General features: G+C 48.8%; 1 protein-coding gene across 10 annotated transcripts in view; it reads right to left on the reverse strand.

Moving 5' to 3' along the window:
• Positions 1 to 23,319, reverse strand: part of LOC120952283 (cubilin) — an 86,761-nt gene that overhangs the window by 53,189 nt on the left and 10,253 nt on the right. For 8 of the 10 annotated variants that reach the window (XR_005751256.2, XM_049605816.1, XM_040371537.2 and 5 more), the window contains exons 2-4: positions 19,783 to 20,861; positions 15,262 to 15,322; positions 11,200 to 12,627 (exon numbers count right to left, since the gene is read on the reverse strand). Coding sequence is in view for 9 of the 10 variants with exons in the window: in XM_049605816.1 (XP_049461773.1) it covers positions 11,200 to 12,619 (1,420 nt within the window). In the remaining variant the exon portion in view is untranslated. Of the gene's footprint in view, positions 1 to 11,199; positions 12,628 to 15,261; positions 15,323 to 19,782; positions 20,862 to 22,344; positions 22,473 to 23,319 lie in introns of those variants that run through there. The other 2 variants (XM_040371527.2, XM_040371529.2) reach the window with 2 other exon arrangements.

Genomic DNA, 23,319 nt, shown 5'->3' on the forward strand with positions numbered 1-23,319 from the left:
TCGCACCAATCCAGCCCGGACACGATCGAGCGCTGGGCCCGACCGCGGGTTCGTACGCGCTCGACAGTTCGGGTTCGGGCACGAACCATCGCAGCGCGCGGAAAAGCGGGGAAATTGTGTTTTCCAGCAACTCACACGCGCACACACCCTGAAGGCGCAGTGAGTGGCACCACCAAGGGCAGCGTTCCAAGCGTTCTGGCCCAGCAAAGCGCAAAAGGGCACATGGCTTTTTACATGTTCCAGCATCCAACACAGCGCAGCTGAGTGGCTGAGTGCTGAGCTCCCCCTTCCCGTGAGTGAGCCGTTTCTGTCCATGGAAAGCATACATTGAAGAGCTCACATTGGGAAGGGGGCAAAGAAAATGTATTTTCCATCGGTTCATTCTTACGTTTTTTTCGCTGTTTCTTCTTCTCCAGACACTCCCGCAGGAATGACACTTACTGGGGCCTGGGTTTGACACACCACAGCGTATGAATGTCGCCCCTGGATACTCGAGCTGGCTCGGGTTTTCACACGCCAACTGATGAATGGTGTCGTTTACATACAGCGACAACGGCACAAACGAATCGAAATGTAATCCCGACTCATAACGTTGCCAAAATCAACCGACCCACACACATACACACAGCGAGATCACCTGCTCAGCAACCGCAAACTGGTCGAGTAGTAGCTCCATTTACAGAAAATTGCATTAAAACCACACGCCCTCGTTCCGTTTTGTCCCTTGATTAGGCAGCCTAATTAAACGAGATGCTCGCTGGCTTCTGAGGCCTCACTGAGCGTGACATTAGGACCGCTCTTGTCTGTTCTTTCGGGGAAATTTTAAATAAAGCCCTGGTTACGCATTTCCCGGGTACAGTGTGACTTACACCATTTGTGTGTGTGTGTGTGCGGGCGCAGCAATATTCAACCCAGAAAGGCTGAAAACGGCTCCAGGTTGAACGCCCAATTTGTCGGAAGAGTCGGAAGAGGTGGGAATTAAATCCCACACCGCCATCATTTCTCCGTACGCTCTTTCCGACGAGCTCCAAACCGGGAAGCGGGAAAGTTTTTGCCGGGAACAGTGGGCTGGCCGTTCAGCACGTACAACACTCTGCCCTTTTCATGGGAAAAACTCCAAAATCTAGTCGTAATTATTCGCCACACAGCTCGGGTGGCTTTTTCCGTTCATTTCTTTTACTAGCACCCACAGGACCGACGCAGTGGCTCTTTTGGCAACTAACTTTTAAACCGACCTGAGGCCAGACCGGGCCAGGGCACAGAACTTTTGACGTGCGAAGAGAAGGCAAACCGCGGTGGAACACTACCACCACTCGCCTCACAGCGGAAGCAGGGAATCTACTTGAATGCGTAGCACACTAGAGGTGAACGGCAACGGAGGCGGACAGCGACGAGAGTGGACGCAAGCAAGCAAGAAACCAAAATCAAATAAGCACAAGAAAAACTTCCTCGCTGTCACACAACGAGAGGGAAACGAGAGAAGAGACGCCACGAAAAACAGACACCGACCAACAAGCGCAAACCGTCGTGAAGGCTGTGCGTCATCTGGCACGCCATCATCATGGTACCTCCTTCATCCCGGCACCGCAAACGATGGAAAAGACCATCCACACGAATCCATGTGATAAAGCGGGGTGGGTGGAGGCTTTTCACCCACAACGCACACCACCGAATTTCGCTCGCTCGCTCGCTGGGATCAACTTTACTGAAACAATTGCCATTTGCCTTTTCTTTTGGTCGCTTTTGTCTCGGCTCGGTCCGGGATGCATGGGTGTGCATAGCTGCGTGTGTATGTATGTGTGTGTGTGTGTGTGTGTGCATTAGCCTTTTTTCCTTCACGGTTTAACAAGCTTTCCCGCTATAATATCCCAGTCTTTATCCTTCCAGCAGATTGGCTACCGGTCGGTTCTGCTGTCCTTTCGCCCCATCCTTCCCACGCCACGTGCTGTTACGATACGCTCCATCGACGGACTTAATTTTCACCCTCTTCAGCAACCGGAAACGGTAAGCGAGGGCACAGAGGGACGGGTTGCGCGCCGGAATGGAAAGTTGAAACGCTCGGTGGAAGCTCGGTCCGAGTCCTTGGTCCCGTTTCGCAAAGGCCTACCGCCGTACCGATCATCTCATTTTCAAGAGCCCAGTTCTTGCCGCGTTTTCCGGTATCGCACCACCTGCCTCTGATCTGCACCGGGCCTAGTATCACGCTCGCGGACATTTCAGAAACTCTCTTCCAGTGTGATTGCCCCGTGCGAGTGAGTGCCACCGGCTCCGGGAGCTCCCCGAAGACGGACGGAAAAGCACTCAGCCGTGCTGTTATTGATCGCGACCGACCGACCAACCGACCGACCGAGCTTCCAGCCGAGTATGAAAAAACGGGCCCCGAAGCCGGCCCCGAAATGCCCCCGAACGCTCCGTTACCATGGGCAACCAAAGCTCGGGCCGTTCCCCGTTACCCCGTTTCACTGCATGCAACAGCCCAATGCGAGCCATTTCCAATGCCATTCGACATCATCATTATCATCATGGTTGGTACCATCCCGCGTCGTTATCTTTCGGATTTTCTCCCTGTTTTTGTACGTGTGTGTGTGTGTGTGTGTGTGTTGCTGTAACACTACTTCAGCGCTCATGTGTGCGTGTGTGAAATAGGAAAACCCTTCCCACAGTTGTGTGCGTGCGCTTGGATTTATGAACATGGATACACACCAACACACGTTGGTTCAAGTGCTTCGCGCGTTCGCTTTGGGTGCTCCCCCCACCGTCAGTTTTTGCCGGTGTCAGGTGAACGTTGTACTAGCCAGCTCCTAGCATCGAACCGTTCCCAGCATCCGCTCCCCAACCCTACCTCGCCCCGCAGAACGGGCCCGTCCTTGCTGGTCAAAGTTGGTGGGTCAAGTGTCGTGAATGTTTAGTGGTGCTACGTGTTCCAAGGACAACAACTGCGACCCCGTGCAAAAAAAATACGATCCGCTGCCGAGGAAGTTTTGCCCGTGCGCGGAAAAAGGTTGCACCAATTGTAGGGAAATTTCTTCCACCCCTTCCACAGGCCTTCCACCCGGTCCACAGGCCACCCTTCGCCACTATCGCTCACTCACATAACGAATGGGTATGTGTATGTGTTGTTTGCTGGTTGTATCCTTTGTATTTGTTTTCCTCCATTAACTGAAACTTGTTCCTTTGCACGTAAACACGTTTTTTCGCCCTTCACCTCCCCGTTTAATGGAACTCAATCGAGTGAAAAACTATAGTCCACTAGCAATTCATGGCAAGCCGGAACACGGCAGCAAGAAAGATATAAAAATCGCTGCAAAAACTCGCCACCGTCACTCGGGCGCAATCAGTGTGATAGGTTTTATTAGTCGTCTGAATAATCGTTCCAAATAACAAGCTTTCCCTTTTGCTTGTTTTGCCTTGGACTGTAGCGCGCGCTGTAAGTCCAACAGCCCGCAATGGCAAACTCGTAGCAATTAAGTGAAATGAGCCATATATGTCATCTTCCCGATTCGATTGGTAAATAATGCAGGAGAGTAATATTTGATCGTCAAATAAAAGAAGAAACGCAAACAGAAGACAAGGTAACACGTACGCAGCTAATGGAATCGATTTGGGTAGAATAATTACTTGCATTACAATCAATTCCGGAAAGCGTAGGGAAAGCGATCGAAACATCAAATTTGTTTGTTTGTCTATGTAAGTTTATGTTTAATAGAAACAGAAAACATGCCGGTAGTATGTTTAAGACGTTTAAGAAGAATTTGATGCTAAAATTGGTTTTGTAAAGCAATCAGGTGCTGTTCTTCAATAGATAATTTGTAAAATAAATAACTATAAAAAATGACATAACCAACTCCAGTTCTATTCTCGCTCACCATAACAGAAAAAAAACAAACAAACCTCCATTCGATTTGTTCTGCCTAATCTTAACTGAGTTTGGTCGTGTCTTTGTGTGGCTTTGCAAAAACACACTGTCTTACATTGAAGCTATCCGCACGGCTGCACATCAGCAGCAGCAGTAGCAACAGCACCGCCCATCGAGCAGACCCAAAGCAATGCCCGGGCTCGAGCGAAAAGAGCCTGCTCCTGTTGATGATTAATAGGGCATGATAAACCTTCGTCCCAAACCCGGGAAGAACACACCTTCCATTCAGCAGCAATGGAATGGAGTTTGTCGGGTTTATCCGAATGCAGCTGCAGGTAAAGCCTTTTTTATATGCGCAACCAACATTTCCACCGAGCACTGTGTATTCGCGGCTGAAGTGTCTCTTAAACACACTTTCATACCCGGGGACACAGCACTGTTGCAGTTTATAATAGGACAGTGATAGAATGGCGAAAAAAGCAACGGAGCCATCGTGATAGTTTACAACTACGACAAGCTCTAGAGCGAGCATGGAGCATGGAATGGTGATCAATTTCAATGCTCTGTCCCACAACTGTCCAGGTAGCAGCGGTAGAGTCGAAGGCTCTTTGCATGTTTGGCGCACTAAATACTTCGGTGTAGCACACAGCAAAAAAAAAAAAAACAAACCTAACCTCAACCGCGCTGAAACCTTTTTGCAGACATCGGGTGCTGTTGCTGTTGATTGCATAATTGAATTTCTGTGTTGAATCGCGAAACCAGCTCGCCTGTTAATTGAACGCTGGTCGAGGGACACTTACCGCAGTGTATGCGTTCTAAATGGCAAGTTCCATTCCCACCCGTTGCCCATTGATGTCCCTATGCAGTGCACAAACGTGGACTTACCTGTGGAAGAGAGAAGAGCAAGATAAATACATTAAAACAATTAGTTTAAAAGTTAAACGAGTTAAATCTTTTGAAAAGACAAAGCTTTATATTTTCAACGCCCTTTATGGACATACTTCTGATCGCATAACAACTGCCCGCAATACATCCACCTCCCCAAAAAAGCCTCCACGTCTAAGATCGTTTCACTCAAACTGCCTACTCCAACATCGCGCCATCCCGTTTAACCACTAAAAAAGATGATATATGTCCTCTACACGTATTGAACGACTCGAACGAAGCGGGGTGAACCATCGGCCTCGCTCTTGGAGCTAATCTGGCCAACCAGAACCAGAGGCCAGCCAGAGCGATAATTGATTAGATTTTTCTCCATCAGCAACGCTACCGAAGCGTAAATCAATTTTTTACCGCATTAGCCCAGCCAGTCCGCCATCAATTGCCGCCCAATCGTTGTCAACGGCCACCGCTAAATGGCTGCTGAAGCACAAGATGCTACCGCGTGTGTCACGTCGACGGTTCCATTCCCCCGCTCACCTACCAACGCGCACCGATAGCAACGACTTCGAGGTGAAGAAGAATGAAATGGAGCTCCATTTTAGTGCTGCCCGAACCAACTCGATTCTATTCCACGCTTTCAGCACAGAAATAGGGAATGAAAGAGCAAGAGAGAGGGAGAGAAAGTGGACATTCCATATCGGAGTTTTGGGATTTTCATAAATTGTTGTTCCCACTGCGGAATTTACCGCCCCCATTGCAGTGGTTGTAACTTTTCGCCCCCCTTCCCAAAAACGACCGAACCTTTCATCCCATCGTTGACCTCTGGGCGCTATTTTTGAGAAGCACCTAACCCCCGGGACGAGCTTTTGCCCTTTTTGGCTCGTGAATGCTAGACCACTGTATTTATTAGGGTTACCTGATATACCTTCGGTTTCGGGGAGAGTGGATGGGTTCTTTTTCCAGCATTCGAAGCGACAACGGGGGCGAAGCAAATTTCCACTCCACTCCAATTTATTGAAAGTATCAAACGGCCTCCATTCACCTTGCGAAGATTATGGCCTTCGCCGGAGCGGAGTGAATGTTTTAATTAACAACTCCTCCATACCAGGCGCGGCCGATGGGTGTAGACGCCGCAGAAAGCAACGCAGGGTAAGATTGCTTCATATCTTCCGATAGACCATGCACGGAGACTGAAAGCACGACTAATAATGAGCTTCCGACGATTATGCCGCCGCCGCCGATGCTCCATGCTGCGAAGGCTTCTCCATCGAGTCCACAGCGGCAAGTCAATCAATTCTCATTAATTATGCCCCTCGCAAAAAGCCCGTGTGAACCAGTTTATGAGCCCTGACACCGTTCCTAGTGGCAATGATTAAAAGTGATTGGATCATCAAAATTAGGATTTAAAAATTAACTACCCCGTGCTGCTGAGAGGACCCCCGTAAGGCTTCTCGCTAAAGGCACTGCGACCCATCCTGCGAGGCAGCGGGAAATCTTCTCCGCAGGCACACTTAAGACGTATCTAGCTGCTTGGTACGATACTACGTTCCCTGACTACACTACTACCCGTCACCTCACAGCGAACTTACACTCACCCGCTCATTGACGTGCTAATCACATTTACATTACTAAAGATTTCAATTTCTGTTCCGAAACAGGCTCTCCCAACTCCTGTGCCCGCTCGCTCGCATGGTTGAGCGAGCTTCCTCTCGTCAATCGCGCCCGGGCGCGGAAATGAATTTCATTTCTACTGGGATCAACTTAATTTCTGCAACTCCCTTGCCTGGAAAGGTAACGAAGGCACGGAAGGGCCGGGGGTGGTTCCGTCACGGCCAAAATGTTAACGCACACGAATCAAAGGTGCTGACAGTTTTACGATCCCGGCATTAGCTGGGGCAACACAAATCCTACACCTCGTGCCACGTGGCATGTTATTAAAATTTACAACCCTGGCTGCCAGCACCGCCAACCATGCCTTGGGTTGCTTTCCGTTCTTCAAACATGCGCGCCAGCAATGTCAAATCGCAAGGCATGCCAACGGATACCAAAGAAAAATGGTCCAAAAAAACACTACTACTACCAAACACCAAACACCAAAACCCACCACCGGAGCAGTTTAAAAGTCGAATGCCGTCGAACGCGAATTCTAGCGCTGCTATGGGGCAGGGCGCAAGAACACAAATAGCGCAAGAACGTCCCTTCTGCCCCACGAATAAGCAATGTTTTCCCCGCAGCCGAATTTGGTGCGCGCGTGCAGACGGTGGTCCTTTGGTGGGGGAGGGCTCGTAAAATTGGGCACTTTAAAATCTTGCTAAAATATGAATGTCAAATTTTTAGCACTGCCCCACACCACATTCGGCTCATTCCGATGGGCTCCTTCTGGGAGCAGCCAGTAGCCAGCACAGGTTTTTGGCTGCGTTTCCGGGACACGGTAGCATCAGGAATGGAGCGCGATTTTGAGCGGCGCTCTTTAACGGCACAAGTAAAACAATGCTATTTTTACCGGCTGAGTGAGAATGCCAGAGTGGAGTTGTGGAGTGTTTCCAATGGTGGAAATAAAATCTTTGTTACACAATGTTGAAAAACAGTTTAAATAGAAACAGAACCAGTGCTGAAGGCTTTTTCCTCATCATTTTGTTGCTCATCCTGCTCCTTTGTTGAGCTTCTCTTTATCATTCCCACATGACAGCTGGCTCAAATGGAGTCGCTTGGCTGTAATTAATTTACACCAGAGTTCGGTAGTAACATGCTCCTTCACCTTATTTGTTTGATGTCCAAAGGTGTGCAAATATTGAGTTAATGTTTTCAATCCAACCAGCCAAGAGGTCCTCAGTTTGTTTACCTTTTCACTAGTGTCGCGTTTGCCTCTCATTCTTTCACATTCGCCCTGTATTTCGCACTGCATTGCCATAGCGTACACGCTAGAATGAGCTTTTCCCATTCATTTCTCATAATTTCTTCCTCGCCATTGCGCTTCCCAGCGTTCAAACATTCCCCGCGTTGTGCTATCCCTTTGTGCTTACCGACCGGTGGGGGAGGAGCGGCGCAGCCTCAGCCATAACCCAGCGGAAACCGTGGAAACGCTGCCTCCACTAAACGGTCCCACCGTATGAAGTTGAAGCTACACAAAACTTTCCGCTCACAAGTGCTCGTCACCATCGACTCCGCCACTCCCTCTCTCTCTCACTCGCTTCCCACTCGCTGTGTACCGGGTCAGGCGTAAAAGGATTGCGTAATTGTGCTCGGAAAAGAGCCCGAAGTTGTTTATTTACCTTCTTGCCCTGAGCTCTCTGGACACATTGAAATCATTGTCACTTCCACGAACGCGAATTGTGTGCGCCCAGGAATAAGAGGAATTGGAGAGGTAAAAAAGGGAACGGGAGTGCCGGGGAAAAAAACAACCCTACAACACGAGACGGAGGCTACAAAAATCTTTCCCTATACTTGCTAGATATTTAACCACCGAGCAACACCAGCACACCAGCACTACACCCGTACACCTCCTGCGTGTCAGCTGCACGGCTCGAACTCCGCAAAGCAATAACTTACAGATGCCCTGCAAAGAGGAGCAAAAAACGGTTGAATTGACGGAACAAGCACACTGAAAGTGATTCCACTGCACAGCACACAGGCACATGACCGAGCGCTCGGTCATAAAAAGAAGAGCAGCTATTAACATGAACAAGACCTGCGTTCGCTCGTTCTTACCGAGTGAGCGAGATTCATTTCGCCCCTGTTGCACTGTGGGCGAACCGTTCCCTTGCTTAAGGCGTGCATTTTTAATGAGTGAAAGCAATATAAATAATAACTGTATCCAGTGTGCCTTGCGGACGCGTTTGAGATGGCCACTGTGGTCTTTTAAAAGTATTAGCAGTCTCAATAGCTAAGTAACATAAAGCAAAAGTTCGTTAGAAACTACTTCAATTAACCGAAGTTCCTGTTAATGTTATTGTTTTATAACGTATTCTAAATTGCTTCGACAAAATCCAAAGCACCAACGCAGACGATGAATGTAGTCGGTCGCAACTTCACACCATGATTGTAATGTTATTTATTTATTTTACCCCTCGAGCACCAAAACACACACACAGCTTCCGCACGCACACACACACTCGATAAACAGATTGCTTTGTGTCAGCAAATAGCGCCCAAAACCAATAAACTATAGCTGACACCCATAACCGGCTCACTATTTTTCGGACATTTTTCCTGTAATAAACCCCAACTCTGGCTGTCGAACGCACGCAGAGGGCGTAAACCTCTTTTTCAACCCCGCACAGTAAAGCGAGCGTGTGTAAAAACATACGTACGAAAACTGCACCACTACACGGTTTTTGACGGCATGTCAGTTTGTTGGTTTTGCGTTTTATGCCGCTCGCTTTGGAGCGCGTGAACTTCCTCACTCAACCTCCGCCTAAACGTCAGAACGTATTTATGTCCGCCTCCGTATGTCCATGTCCGCCCCGTTCTTTGTCGGTGTACAATTTTCCTTTCGCACACTTTTGCGCCTCCATTTTGGGGCAGCATGCGCCTTCTCCTGAGACGGCCTCGGTCACTCGGTGCATTTATCAGTCATGTGTCAGTGGTGAATGGCGACGATTCAAAGTGGTGGCGGCTCTCCTCATCTCTCTCTCTCTTTCTCTCCCTTCCGTCACAAAGGCCGCCATTTACACCCAATGCTACATCCATCGCACAGCGGGCCTATACTAACCTACAACGGACGGCTTGATTGGCAAGCTGAGTGCAACTGGGGCAGCGTGTACTTCAGCTACACCAACCGGTTTGGCGTGAAGTTGACAAGGCATGTATTTAATTTATCTCTGCCAAGCGGTGTTTGGAGTTTGATACTTTCAAATATAACTACCGAAGCGGTGTAAGCGGTTATGTCAGAGGCTCGCTGCTCGTTGGTGGTTTCTATGAGCAAAGTTTCGGTATTGTCTTCGGGAACAGCGTGTAGCGGAAGTGCAGAACATTGCCTTCCGCATGCTCCGGCAAGGCATCGCAAATGTTGCCTGCGGGGCTATCGTTCGCCAATAATTTACAACCCAATATGTGGGGCGAAGAAGAAGGCGGGTGGTTGTTGTCCTATAATAGGACTCAAGTGACGTCAAGCAATTCAGTGCAGCGATTCTGAGAAGGGAAACTATACATATCTTCGCAGTGTTTCACAGCGTCGGACAATACGTCTTGTATAAATTAGAGTCTGGTTAATATAGCTAATATAGTTAATATAGTTAACACTTTAAGCGCCGTGTCATATAAATTCGCATGACGGTTTTGCTCACCTTTCAGCTTTGCATCTGACGCTCAGTGATTCTCTTGAGAACGAATGAGGTAGGAAAGAGAGAACGAGAACGAAATGTGCTACGCCGTTTATCGCAATGAAACAAAAGAGTGATAACAATGGCACGAGAAACTGTCGCGCTCATCGTTCTCTTGCCATGCGCTACGTGCTCACTTAAAAACTGTGACGTCAGGCCGGCGGTCAAAGTGTTAATATAGCGGCTAAGAGGGTTTAGTCAGATTTGAACAGTGTCCATGTCTCAGAGGCGTATGTGAGTACCGGTACTCTATAGATACTATATAGTCCCAGCTTCGTCCGTCGCGACAGGTTTTTTGAGGTGAACTGATTTTTTTTTTGTCATCAGGCTGTAGAATGACCGGTTGGCAGTGAGTCACTCCTACGTAGGTTCTGATTATTTGATGTATTGTGGTCATTTTAGGCGAATTTCTGCAGATTTTTTATGTAACACCCAGGTCAGCGAACCAGTGCAACATGAGGCAAAAGCTTTACTCCAACAATTTTCTCGCAAAAACTGAGAAGCATTTGATAAATTTCAAAGATAGAACTTAAGACATCCTTACACGCATGTCTTCGTCCACCATGGCGCAAATTCCGGATAACTTCCGGAAGGCAGCTCGCAAGGTCGTAGCTGAAATAATAATCTTTGAATCAAAAATCAAATATTCAACCTTACTACTGTAGGGTAGGGTCTTACAACTGCTGTAAATAAACTCTGTGTAGCTTATATTTCAGTATTATACACTCAATGTATCTGAAAAATTAATGATTGAAGCTGATACATGCTGTTACACAGACTATAAAAAGTGTACCAACATCCCAGGACAAATCATATAACCCTGCACAGTACGCAGACTCTATCAAAACTGTTCAGATGAATCACAATGGCCCGCTGGTCAAAGTGTAGAGCTTGCGGGAAAAATGAAATATTCACATCCGCCAAATGTTCGACCAGATTGCAAAGCTCCTTCCCACACACAAACACACACACACACACACACACACACACACACACACACACATACGCGAAACATTCAAGAGCATACGTTAAGAAACTAAACAGCAGCGGCTCCCTCTGCAATCTGCACCTCCCACGCGCTGCCACCCAAAGAATGCCATAAACACTATCCCTTATGTGTAATAAATAATCTTCACTTACCTCCATGCAGAAACGTGAACATGTTAACAATGAGCAAAGCTGGTAAAACCATACGCAACGCGTTCCGCACGCCGTAACACCGCCGCTTGCCGCCCGCCGTACGGGTGTGCTGGTGGTTTTGCTGTTCCGGTCGCAGCTGCTGCTGCTGCTGCTGCTGCCGACGCTGTTCGTTGTAATGTTGTTGCTTGTCAGCAATGACGCTAACGCTATTATCGCCGTGGTAGACGCTGCCGCGGCAAGTGTTGCTAGTTTGGCTACCGTGCGACGTATCGCCGCCGCGCATGCAGCGCTCACTATTGCCATCGTGGAGGGTGGTGCCGGCTGCTTCGTGCGGCCGTGCTTTTCTTCGCGTCCCACGTCGGTACGGTGTGGGCGTGCTGGCGGTACAGCCCGGTGCTGCTGCTGCTGCTGATGCTGCCCACTGGGCTGCTGCTGGTGGTGATGGTTGCGCTCGGCCACCGGACCGGGGTTCGTTCGCGGACGACGACGACGAATGGAAGGCCGTGACGCTGGCGGCGCCGTTGCCGGGCGGTTCGAGATTGCGCTGGCCGGCCGCCCCGATCCACGTCCGGGGCGAGGCGAGCGACAGCAGACTGGCCAGCAGAAGGCGCACCAGCAGCAGGGGCAGCAGCTCCGTCCGCCGCAAAGCGCCGCCGGACTCGCTAGTCTTATGATTATGGTATTCGTTATCAAAATTATTACTCTTATCAAACGTACGTAGGTCTTCAGTGTTCTTTGATTGGAAGCATTCATGGTTAAATTGTTTACACTTAGTGGGTTTGCGGGCGATCGCCGCCGACCGCTTCGCTGACCGGGCGCTGGTGACAGTGGAAGGGAGGGGAGCGGCGGCGGTGGCGGCGGTGGCAGTCCCGGGCCGGCACGGGTGAGCACGAGCGGGCTCGCGCCGGAGCGGCCGAACGGGGCCTGTGTTAACTGCGTGTCGTCGAGCAGCAGCAGCAGCAGCAGCAGCAACGTCAGTAACGCGTGCAACGGGGCCGGCTGCAGCTGCAGCGATAAAAAAGTGGCTCGAAAAAGACGGCTTCGATAGACGGGTGGCGGTGGTGGCAGCAGCAGCGGGGAAAGGCAACCGGCCGTGGGCGGCTGGCGTCGTTCTATCGCGGGCGGGCGACCGGCCGCTCCGTTTCCAGCGGTGCCGCAGCGTGGCAGGCAGGCCGCGGCGCCGCATCCGTATCCGCGTTGGCCACCATGTTCGCCGCGCCACCGGGAACCGCCGGGCCAGGGCGCCGGCCCTGTGTGCGGCTGCTTTTCGTCGCTCGTTAAACTCGCCCCGGGCGATGCGGTCCAGCTTGGAGCGGCTGCGGTTGAGGGTGCTGCGGCAGCAGTGGTCGCGGTGCGCGGGCTGTGTGCTAGCGTGTTGGAACGGGCATGTCCTCTCGATGAATGATACTGCTGAGGCCATGCTGTGCCCTGGAGGAGGGGAAAAGAGGTTCACACGGTCAATGTAAATATCAAAGCGGTACGAAAAATAGGATAGGAAATAATGGGACATTTGGGCGGCTTTGTCAGGCCAACCGGTTTAGCATGTTTTTCTCCAACAATGGGCGTTAGCTGGTTACATAACAACGATCAAGGCGAACGGGTAACTGCCGCCACCGGTTTTCGAACAAACAAGTCGAACAGACACAAGCACAAAGCACGAGAAAACCTTTTCCTTACGCTTGCAAAAGCTCTTCGGAAGCTTTGCATCGCTATGCTTTTGGGCTAAGTTCAACTGCTCGACTGGTCGAATCGGATCCTTTCGGTCCTTTCTCGCCACAAACCCCACACGCTCGAGCACGAGCTTTTGCATTGTTATACGAAACTGTTATACTGCGGGACATCTCACCCTGCACTCATCAGCGCTTCCATCTCACAGTCTGCTAGACTCACTGCCGTTCTGTTCTCACTGCTCGTCTGTACGCTGCGAAGATAAACACTCCTAAATAAATCTCCCGCTCTTACGATGCCTTCACACACCCATTTCCCACGCACACGAGCAAAGCTCAAGAGCATCGAGCTCTCACACCACTATGTAACAAACAAACACGCTAGGGGACCCAGCGTTCGCTCTCCCACACGCTCGCTCTCGCGCCTGCCAACGCTGAGCCACGCTCTCTGGCCAAGTGGTGCTATCTCTCGGCAAACCGACCGACTCGCCCAGTTGTGACAAAATAGAAGTACACTTACATAATCATAATAATGGAGTAAAGTGTGTAAACAAACTTTATGAGGGATTTTGCTTGATTTGGCTCGGACACGGGCAGACTCGGGTAGGCCCTTTCTTTTTCACGCCCAACCCATCATCATTACCGGTATTGATTGTTCTGTTCACAAACACGCACACACACAGTCGGTCCAGGTTCTGGAGAGCACCACAGGGACAGGGGGATAAGTGGCTGAGAGGGCGGTAGCCAGCCGGGGGCCAACCATCTTCACCGAAAGGCTAAGAGCCCGTATCTTATCCTGTATCGTTTTACCTATTTCCGGTTCAGTTGAATGATGATTTGATGAGGTAAACGATGAGCGCGGTTGATCCACCCGGGGAAGGCAAACGAAGAAGAAGAAGAAGATGAAGAAGAAGACAAAAACTCGCCAATGCTCGGCAGGTCGGGACGGGATGCTCATCATCTGCCAACCGCTTTTTGGGGGAAGGGGACAGAGGAAGGACAGTATCGGTCGTCATGGTTGTTTATCGTAAAACACTTACATTATCGTGCCCGATATGGTCTTTGCTGAAGGGGTTTTGCGCTTCGAGTGAAAGTGAGCCGCCAACGGAGCGGGCCCTTTTTTTTTGGTCCGTGCGGGATGGAAGTGACACACGAGCCTACCGAATTTTGTCAAGGGTTATTCAGATCAAGAGCGAGCCCATGTCAAGGGGAGATTACGCGTAAAATCGGACCAGCGCTTCTCGCCAGCTTACCGAGCTTAGAATCGTGTAGCACGCATCTGTCAATGTGCGGACAGGCGAAGCAATTGGGACAAACAAGTAAAGGCACGAGCATAATCGTACCATCCCGTGCGTTTATCTCGCTTGTCTGTTTGTGGAAGCTTTACATCTTACATTATTGCTCCTATCACTCTATCTTTCTCCCTCTCCTCCCCCCCCCCCCCAAACAACCCGCAAACCCGTTGCACGAATGCGTATTTACAAATTGTGATTGCGAAGAGCCGCCATCAGCTGCAGTATGACGTAATCAGTTACTTCCATTCGCATTTCGGAGTTCTACCGTCTAGTCTCATTAATATTCCTTTAGGGAATTGAACACTGCTTCGCACCGTAAGCCAGTATACGGGTCCTAGCGCGCTGTACCGCCAAGCTCTCGCCAAGCTGGCATTAAAACAGGAACGATTTAGACGGCATAATTGTATTTTTTTGCTAATGACAGCAAATCATTCAACCGAGCGCATCCAGCATCTCGCAACGAAACCGAACGCTCATGACCTAACCTCACATGACGCACCCAACAACGTCAACAAAAACGCTCATTTCCTCACCCCACCCCACCACATCCTGCTAACTGACTTTTATCGCCAAAAAAAGGGCACCGTGCCTTTTGCCTTCCCGCTTCCCGTTGTTATCTCGATACATTAAAATGACATTAAAGGTATCGACCCTAGTGCGCCGGTTCTAATGGTCCGTGTGCTGATTTTATTTCTATTTCGAATGGCTCCTTTTTCTTCTAGCTTCCTGTCCCTTTTGAGCGCCCCTCCGCCTAACGTTGCCTAAGGGCGTTCAATGCTCGTTCGCGTTTTTGCTGAGCGTGCAAGATGCAAGAGCGTAAGTGAATGGAAAGCAGCCAAAGCTGAGGTGGAACTTTGCGAGCAGAACCCAACTGGGAAAAAACCATCGCATCTTGTCGCGCGTCCCCAAGACAGAAGGTTCCTATAAAACCCACCCATTACTGACGGCGGTCAAACCTGCGTTCACCACACATCTCATTTTCCGTTCTTCCAACCTCCCCAACAAACACGTCTCATTTCTATTATCAGTAACAGTGGTCACGCCTATCACTACTCTATTCCCTTGCCCACAATTATTCCCATTAGCCGCTAAACACTCACCATATCGTCCGTTTCAAATCGTTGATACAGCAACGCCTAGAAAATGTTCGTGTCTATAAACCTGCAACAGGAGAAAGAGAGAGAGAGAAAAAAAGAGAGAATGGTACTATTATTATCAAATGCAATCAATTGAAAACAGATACACACAGTGACAGAATTAGCGATGGATGAGAGTATAATCACTTTTAATCATCAATTGTCTGTTCCAAACGCGGACAAATTTAGTACATCGAACCTGACACATCTAATCTAGTTGCAGCTCATCGGACCCATCACTATCTACCGTGCATTGATTGCTGTGCTGTGATAGCAGAGAGCAATTATTGTACACAGCATGCTGTGTTTGCGTACAAACTTCGGACGCTCATCTGTCAATCATTGTCCTCGCGTGCGTGACATTGTTTATTGGTAATTTAATGTGTGTTTGTTTACAAAATAAATTACCCACCCACCGGTATCGCTATCGCAGCGCGTCATCATTATTAGTTCGAATGAAAAAAGCTCTATGGAGACGCCTGGTTGTTTTTGGCAAAACATTTTTGTACTAATGGAGACGCCTAGTGCTTCACACCAAAAAAAGGCCCAACATGTTTAATGAAATTCATATCAAAAGGCAAATTATGCATAATTAGAACCATGATAAAACAGTTTCATTTTTCCTTACCGCACAGAGCGTAGAAACTTTTTCACCCTCTACTGAAAATCGATTCCAATGTGTGCGCAATGATGGAGTATTGCTATAATAAAGTTTCCAAAATTCCATACATAATCCATCCCAGATTGAACCCCGCTAGCATCACAAATAGCATCGTCATCATCATCATCATCATCATCATCATCAGCATCAGCTTCTTCCTTTCCGATCGCTCGGATTCTTCATATTCTCCGTCGTGTTAGCCATTTCTCAACGAACACCCAGCACAAAACCGTCGGAGGGCCCAGGCAGCGCACAGAACGCGCACGAGATGACAGAGAAAATGAAATGAATTAAAATAATCGACTATAATTTGCATATTTTATTCATTCCACAAACGATACCATCATCAAATCCGGACACCGAATCAAAACCATATCAAAGCCGCAGCCTTCGCTCAATATGCTATTTATCGGGTGCGCTACGCGGTGCGACCGGTATGAAAGAGCCGAGTGGCTCGCAAAGGGCGCGCTCGGGGAAGGCGACAGAGAACGTTAGCAAACGTATTATTTGCTCATTTCCCAGCGAAGAGTATTTTTTGCATTTTTTTTTTATATAAAACTCGTACCGTTTAGCGTACGTACGTACCTATAGCACAGTTGGTAGAAAATACAAACAGCAAATGAGTGGACAGTTTTTTGCCCTCTCCACACGAACGTGACGATTAAATGCAAAGCCCTATAAATAATATCAGAACCGAACCGGTTTTTCGGTATCCCTAAATTGCACAAGTATCGGGGGGATCGGCTCATTCCAGAACGCCCGCCGCCTTCCCCTTTCCTTCCTCAATCTGCTCCTTCAGGGCGCAGCACAAACTACTTTCATTAGTAAAGCGCACAGTTCCGTACCCCCGTAGACAAACGGGAGGCGGGAGGGGGGCTGGTTTTAATTAATTCCGAAACCGAAAAACCGATTACCGATGCGATCAATCAAGATGCTCTGCATCTAGCTCCGGGATATAATGTGTGCACCACTTGACCCAACCGTAGCTCGACCGTACCGAAGAACCGTTTGGCACTCCGCGGATCTCGACCGAGACGGTTGACGAAATGAATCCCGAATCGCCATTAAAATTCCACTCTATTACTATGGTAATTTTTCTCATTCTTTGTCGTGACGGGCTCGTGCCTCGACCGGTACAGAAGAAAGGGCGGCAGCAGACAGGAATCATTCGGGTGGGATTTCCATCGATTTTGAGGCGCTTGATCGGCTTTGTGCTAAAACAATCGCAAACATGCTCTGATTGCTAGGATTGGCAAGGAATGGCTTTATGTTGAGTAGAGCATGTAGAATAAATCAAAGCTCACATTCCTAGGCGTACAACACGGGCGGCATTTCGACGACACATATGAAGCGTTCATTTAGAAAAAATGGCTCGTTCTTCGTTTCAATTCTCTCTCAATTCAATGCATCTGTGTCTTGTGCGCCCGATGTTGTAGCTGTAATCCATCTTGGTCGCAGCCGTGAAACGAATTGCATCTCCGTTCCGCCCAAACCGCCAGCGCGAAACGAGCTCTCCAGCAACGTATAACACAATCAGTGCCATTAACAACAACAAAAAACCCCTGCCTGTCTTGGGCCCACGGGGTAGCGTTCGCTTCTCACTCGCAAAACATGATTTAATAAACATCAAATACCGCTCCATTACATTGTGCCGGGGAGAGAGATTGGGTAGATTAGCTGAATTCTTTCTGCACCGCTCACGCATGCCGCACCCATGCGATTCACGCGCCGTTCCACCTTCACGTCAAGCCTTGGCACTCGTACTCGGCTCAATTGAACGCGTTTCAAAAGACATTCGCATCAGTTGCTGCGAGAGACACACGGCCGCGGCCTCTTCGCACAGCTGCCCTTCTCCCACTTATGCTGTTGTTGTGTTCTGTACTGTCAAATTGCATCAAATTGCTCATCAACCAATGGATGCCGCGCGTGTGCGTGTTTGTGTGTATAAGTTGATCATTGAATCGCCACCCAACCGGACACTTCTCTCGGCTACGCACACACACACACACACCATGCCACCCAAGGTCCAGCGCGTGTGAAAGCGACCGCCTTTCGTTTGTCCTACCTTGCCCCTGGTCACACATCGTCCCAGTAACAGGAAGCTTGTATGACGTCTTTGGGATGGTTCGACCGTTTCTTTCGCTCGGTGGAAGGGTGGAGAGAACGAGTAAAACAAATCCATCAACGAAATGATGATGGACAACCGGCGGATTACTGTTATCACACTGGCACCAGCAATGGCGTGGAGCGGCACCACAGGCACACCTTCTCTTCGAGTTTCTTGAGGCTCAGCATGGAAACGCCTCATGTAAAGAGACTTTGGTTATTGAATTTGATAGCGAAACTGATTAAGAACGTACGCAATCACGCCGAGCATTTCGTGGTGTAATGCTGAAGAAGATCGTTTTTAAGGACAACGACGATCTGGGCCCTGTTTTGATATCTAAATCAAGAGCGAACGACTCAAGAACACCTTAGCCTTCCAAAATAACTTAAACCACTTCCGAACATTCAGCAAATCATTGTACGAAACAATGTCACTCGTGTTCACTAACTCTCCCTACCTCCAGTGCCGAAGCAAAGCATTTGTACCCAAGATTTGGAGGCTAAGTAGATCCATCATTGCATAAATTTGTGCCACAAACTTTTACCCTGCCTGTCACAGCACTATTGCTGCTGCTGAGAGGTGGAATAATTTGCCGAAAACTTTGCCCAAACGCATCCAAACAATTAGTGCTATGCTACCCGTTCTCGGCGTCCTGTATGGTCCTCGTGTCGCAACACTCTAGATGGCGTGTACGGGTGTATGAGTGTGTGGGAAAACATATTTATTTATGACAAAAATCTGCTCGTGTTCCACTATCCAAGGATGGAAGGAAGGATCGCCGTACATGCGGATTAGAGGGGCCCGGTGAGCTCAAGTCAAATGTTCATACACCTGTTCTCACTTTCCTCTGAATCTTTATCCAGTCGCTATGGATCGCAATCCATGAGATTGGATCGCAATCAACTACGTCTGAATCGTTTGCAGCTACGTTTGGATCGTTTTCAGCAACGTTTGGATCGCTCTCAGCTACCTTTGGATTTTACGGTAGCTCGCGTAAATCTCGTTGCAGCGCAAAGTTTATTTAGTGATTATTCGGCGTACCTCACGATTCTCCTCATGACAGACAATTTGAAAAGCAACAATTTCGTATTGTTCTATGTTTGAACCCAATTGAGAATATGTGTTAAAAACCCATTTTTGAGCTATAAACAACATTTGACAGATTTGTCTGCTTCTACGCATCAGAACAGATTTCCTCCATTCTAAAGATGGAATATCCGGCTATACCTCGAAACCCTGAACAAGACTAAATGACCACGTAGGTCGTTACGCTAAAAAGAAGAAGATTGTGCTGGTTTGTTTGAAAAACTTGGTCTAATAACCAAAAACGTATGAATAGTGATGTAAGCTTCATATAAAAAATACGATAAGATTTTATAATTGAATGCATTAATTGTTTAGTTCTTTCCTTGGGGTGCAAATGTGTCCCGCGGTCACCAAATAAATGGTGCGCTAAAACGAAATTTGCGCGAGCTACCGTAAAATCCAAAGGTAGCTGAGAGCGATCCAAACGTAGCTGAAAACGATTCAGACGTAGTTGATTGCGATCCATTCTCATGGATTGCGATCCATAGCAACCGGATAACGATTCAGAGGAAAGTGAGAACAGGTGTAAATAATGCATACACTAGTCACTGCTTTTTTGTCTTCGTCGTATGAAAGAGTATGTATGTGTGTGTTTGTGTGAGAGAAAGATTGAGCAAAGCATGCTACTTACCCCATCGCTAACGTATTAACGCTGTTAACCATCATTTCGACCAGTGTTACTGGCAGATCAGTTCGATCGATCTGCTCCGGACGCTGAGCGGGAAAAATAACAAATAAGCCCACTCCTCTCGGCAAACTCGGCACCGCTTTGCCCACACACATACACAATGCAACACACAACCGCAATCTACACACACACACACACACTCTTAAAGCATTCGATTGCTCTTCCTTAAGATCGACCGCTCGATCAGCACGATCATTCGACCAGCAAGCCACTGTCACTCTTCCAATCTATACAGCAACCTTCACCACGTACGACAATCCCTTTTCCGTTTCAGAGTGTGAGGAGGGGTGGAGGGCTGTGGGGGCCAATTGTCCCAGGTCCCAGGCCCGTGGGTTCACTAACTAGCGTCACACAAACGCAATCGTCGATCGCACATTGCCCAGCCACGCCACCGACCGATTACACTGACACCGCACAGACACTGTTGGCTGCTTCAGTGTCTTCGTTTCGTCACCAGCTCGACGACCGCCAATCCATCGCCCAACCCCTTAGGGCCAGTTCCCGAGGGCCACAGGGATACCCAGCGATGATGGTGCTGGTGCTGGCCACCGCAACCGTACACAGCTAGTCCCCGGTACGAGTGGACTGCCGTCGTCAAGAGTCAAACGACGATGAGCTCGACCCGGTTGCCATCATTTCGCATCAGACGCAACACACACACACACCACACCCGTTGGTGTCACGATCGTCGTCACAAGCTCTTAATTAATCACACACACACTCTCACACACACACACACAACTAACACACGCATGCAGCAGTGGCTCGTGAACTTTGTAGCACTTTCACTTTTTACTCTTATCACTCGTGGCGCTTCGATTCTTCCTTATCGGTTGTGATCCTTTTTAGGCTCCGTTCGGTCGCCCTCTTCGCGGGCGTTTCTCTTCACTGTAACACTGCACTGCTGCTCATTACTTCGGACGCAGGGGTTTCCTTGCCACACGGGGAAACGTTTGCCGAAGTCATCAAGCGTGTGGCCGCTGGTGCCGCTATTGTTTCTGCCTCCACTTCAGTTCATTCTGCTGAAAATTATCCAATCATTTTATACGGCTTTTCCACACATGTACTGTAAATTGAATCCCCCCTCCCCTCTCTCTCTCTCTCTCGCATACATTCATTCTCTCTCGCTCTCTTCGCTCTTCAAACACACGCACCGATACATACGCAACCGTTTTCTTCAACCAAACATCAAACCACACATCACACTTACATTCTGCAATAGATTAGCCAAACCATGGCACACCCCTTGCAGTTCCTTTTTTTCCTTTTCTTAACCTCGCTTGTATTCATCTTCACCTTTACATCCCAAACCAACCGCAATGGACTCGAAAGAAACACACGAAACAAATGTTAACAATTGCAAAAAAGCAGGAGCGTGCGAAAGAACATGGCTCTCTCTCTCGAGTCAGTGTAGCGGTGAACGTGAGCTTGTGTGCGGTGATAACGCATCGGGAAAAACACATCGTGTCTCTGATAACACGCACCGCACGCACACAAACACGACAGAAGATAACGTTAGACGACGGATGGAACGTTGGGGAGCAAGCAGGCAGCCCGCGAGAGCGTGAGATTAAATGTGCGCTGCATTAGCGCTTCTCTTTACACGGAGCAAATCCACCCTACTTTCGAGCAAATCTCGTCGTCCTCATCTCAGCAGGACACTCCCGTCTCGATTGAGCGTGAACGGATGGGCAAACCAAATTATGGATTAACTAAATTACAGTCCAGCATGTGTGTTGTGTCACAGGCAGGCAAAACTAGACACTACCCCTACTTGAGGAGATGTTGCTACTACTATCGGACCCGTGTGCTAGACCGTTGTGCACCATGCTGGCTTCCTCGCTAAGGATGTATTAGGGCGATGCGCTTTGATGCTGTAAGCGAACGAACATCCCTCTGAGAGGCAGTCTGTTTGGTTGCCCTTCAAAAAATAAAACCAACTCAGCGAGCGTGTAGCGAAAAAGAGAGAACACAGTGCCGGAGAGATATTACTCTCACACAGCACGCAAGGACACACCGAGTAAACACACAGTAATGCTATCATACACACACACACACTCACACAGCAGTAGCAGTAGCAGGACCGATACAAAACAACATCAGCGTAAGCTTTGCTTCTGGCTGTAACTGTGTTAAAGCAGGGCGTCACCATGCAGACGTATGGGGTTCGGTAACGGTTTTGCCCATCGCACAGCACACTATCCTGCGGTATGCTTGCAACGTTGGGTAAGGTTCGCACATGAAAACGGGGGATTCTTCTTCTTCTTGGGGCGTTAAGACTTAAAGACTTTGTTGGAAGATCATAACAACGATAATATCTATTACCGAAATTCATTTAAATAATATTAGTTAACAGTGACGATAACAAACTAGATTAAACCCCCACTTTGAGCACAGTATTCACACACAGCATCACACCAATCGAACTGATCTTTGTCACCCAAACCACCAAACATCCTTCAAGCTGTAAGATTTCAACACAAATTCAAAAAAACACACACTTACAAAACGGTACCAAAGCCAAACGTGGCAAAGCAACGCGATGCGATGGCGCTCACCACCAGCGAGCAAGTGTGTACTACCACGGCGAACGTTCTATGCTACTGCCCTCCAAAGCGTTACTAGCTGCTGCTGCTGCTCCCGGTGCTATTGTTCACGCCATCAATTGTGCTAATGGTGCTCTACTTTGGCTATTACTATTATTACTGCTACTACTGCTGCTGTCGTGCTGCTGCTGCTGCTTCTACTACTGCCGCTAGGCACTATTGTACGAGAGCCTTTCGGGAAGAGAATGCAAACAAGCAAGAGAGAGAGAGAGCAAAAGTGCGCTCTCTATCCCTTTAGAAACGCACACAACCCAACCGCGTATGCCTTTCTCTCACTCATCACAATTTCTACCACACAGCATCCATCCGAAAGCATTCGTGACACATATCCACACACACACACTAACATGCACACATTAACGCACGACTCTGTGTTCGGGGCACAACCGCACTGACAGCCGCGACAGCCTTCGTCACGCTGTACGTCGTCGCAAGGGGCACACGGGGAAGCAATATGTCGCGTGCGGGTATGTCCTTCACGGGGACCGTCAGTTCGTACCGTCCGAGCAAACCGCAGCGCGTATTACCGTATAGCCAAAGCACACACACACACGCACGCACACTGCCTTCAAAAATGCGCTCCCATTGCCGCGTTGCCTTCGGTAGTTTGGCCGCTTTTGTAGCTCAATCACCCACTTAGCACGGTTGGGGTGCGCCACGGTCATTGTGTTTACGCTGCGTGTGACGTTTTTTGGTAGAGTTAGTGCCCTATCCCCTTCTTGTTGTAGAGGATTCAGCGACATTTTTTTTAAAGAAAAGGCGGTGCCATCTCCTAGACACGTTTTTTTTTTTGTGGTTGCAAAGAAAGGTGATGTTTATATTGATGATGGTGCCCCTGTTGTGACATGATTAATTGGGTTTTGGTTCCGGTTTT

The sequence above is a fragment of the Anopheles coluzzii genome, chromosome 2, assembly GCF_943734685.1.
Source record: "Anopheles coluzzii chromosome 2, AcolN3, whole genome shotgun sequence".
Taxonomy (NCBI): Eukaryota; Metazoa; Arthropoda; class Insecta; order Diptera; family Culicidae; genus Anopheles; species Anopheles coluzzii.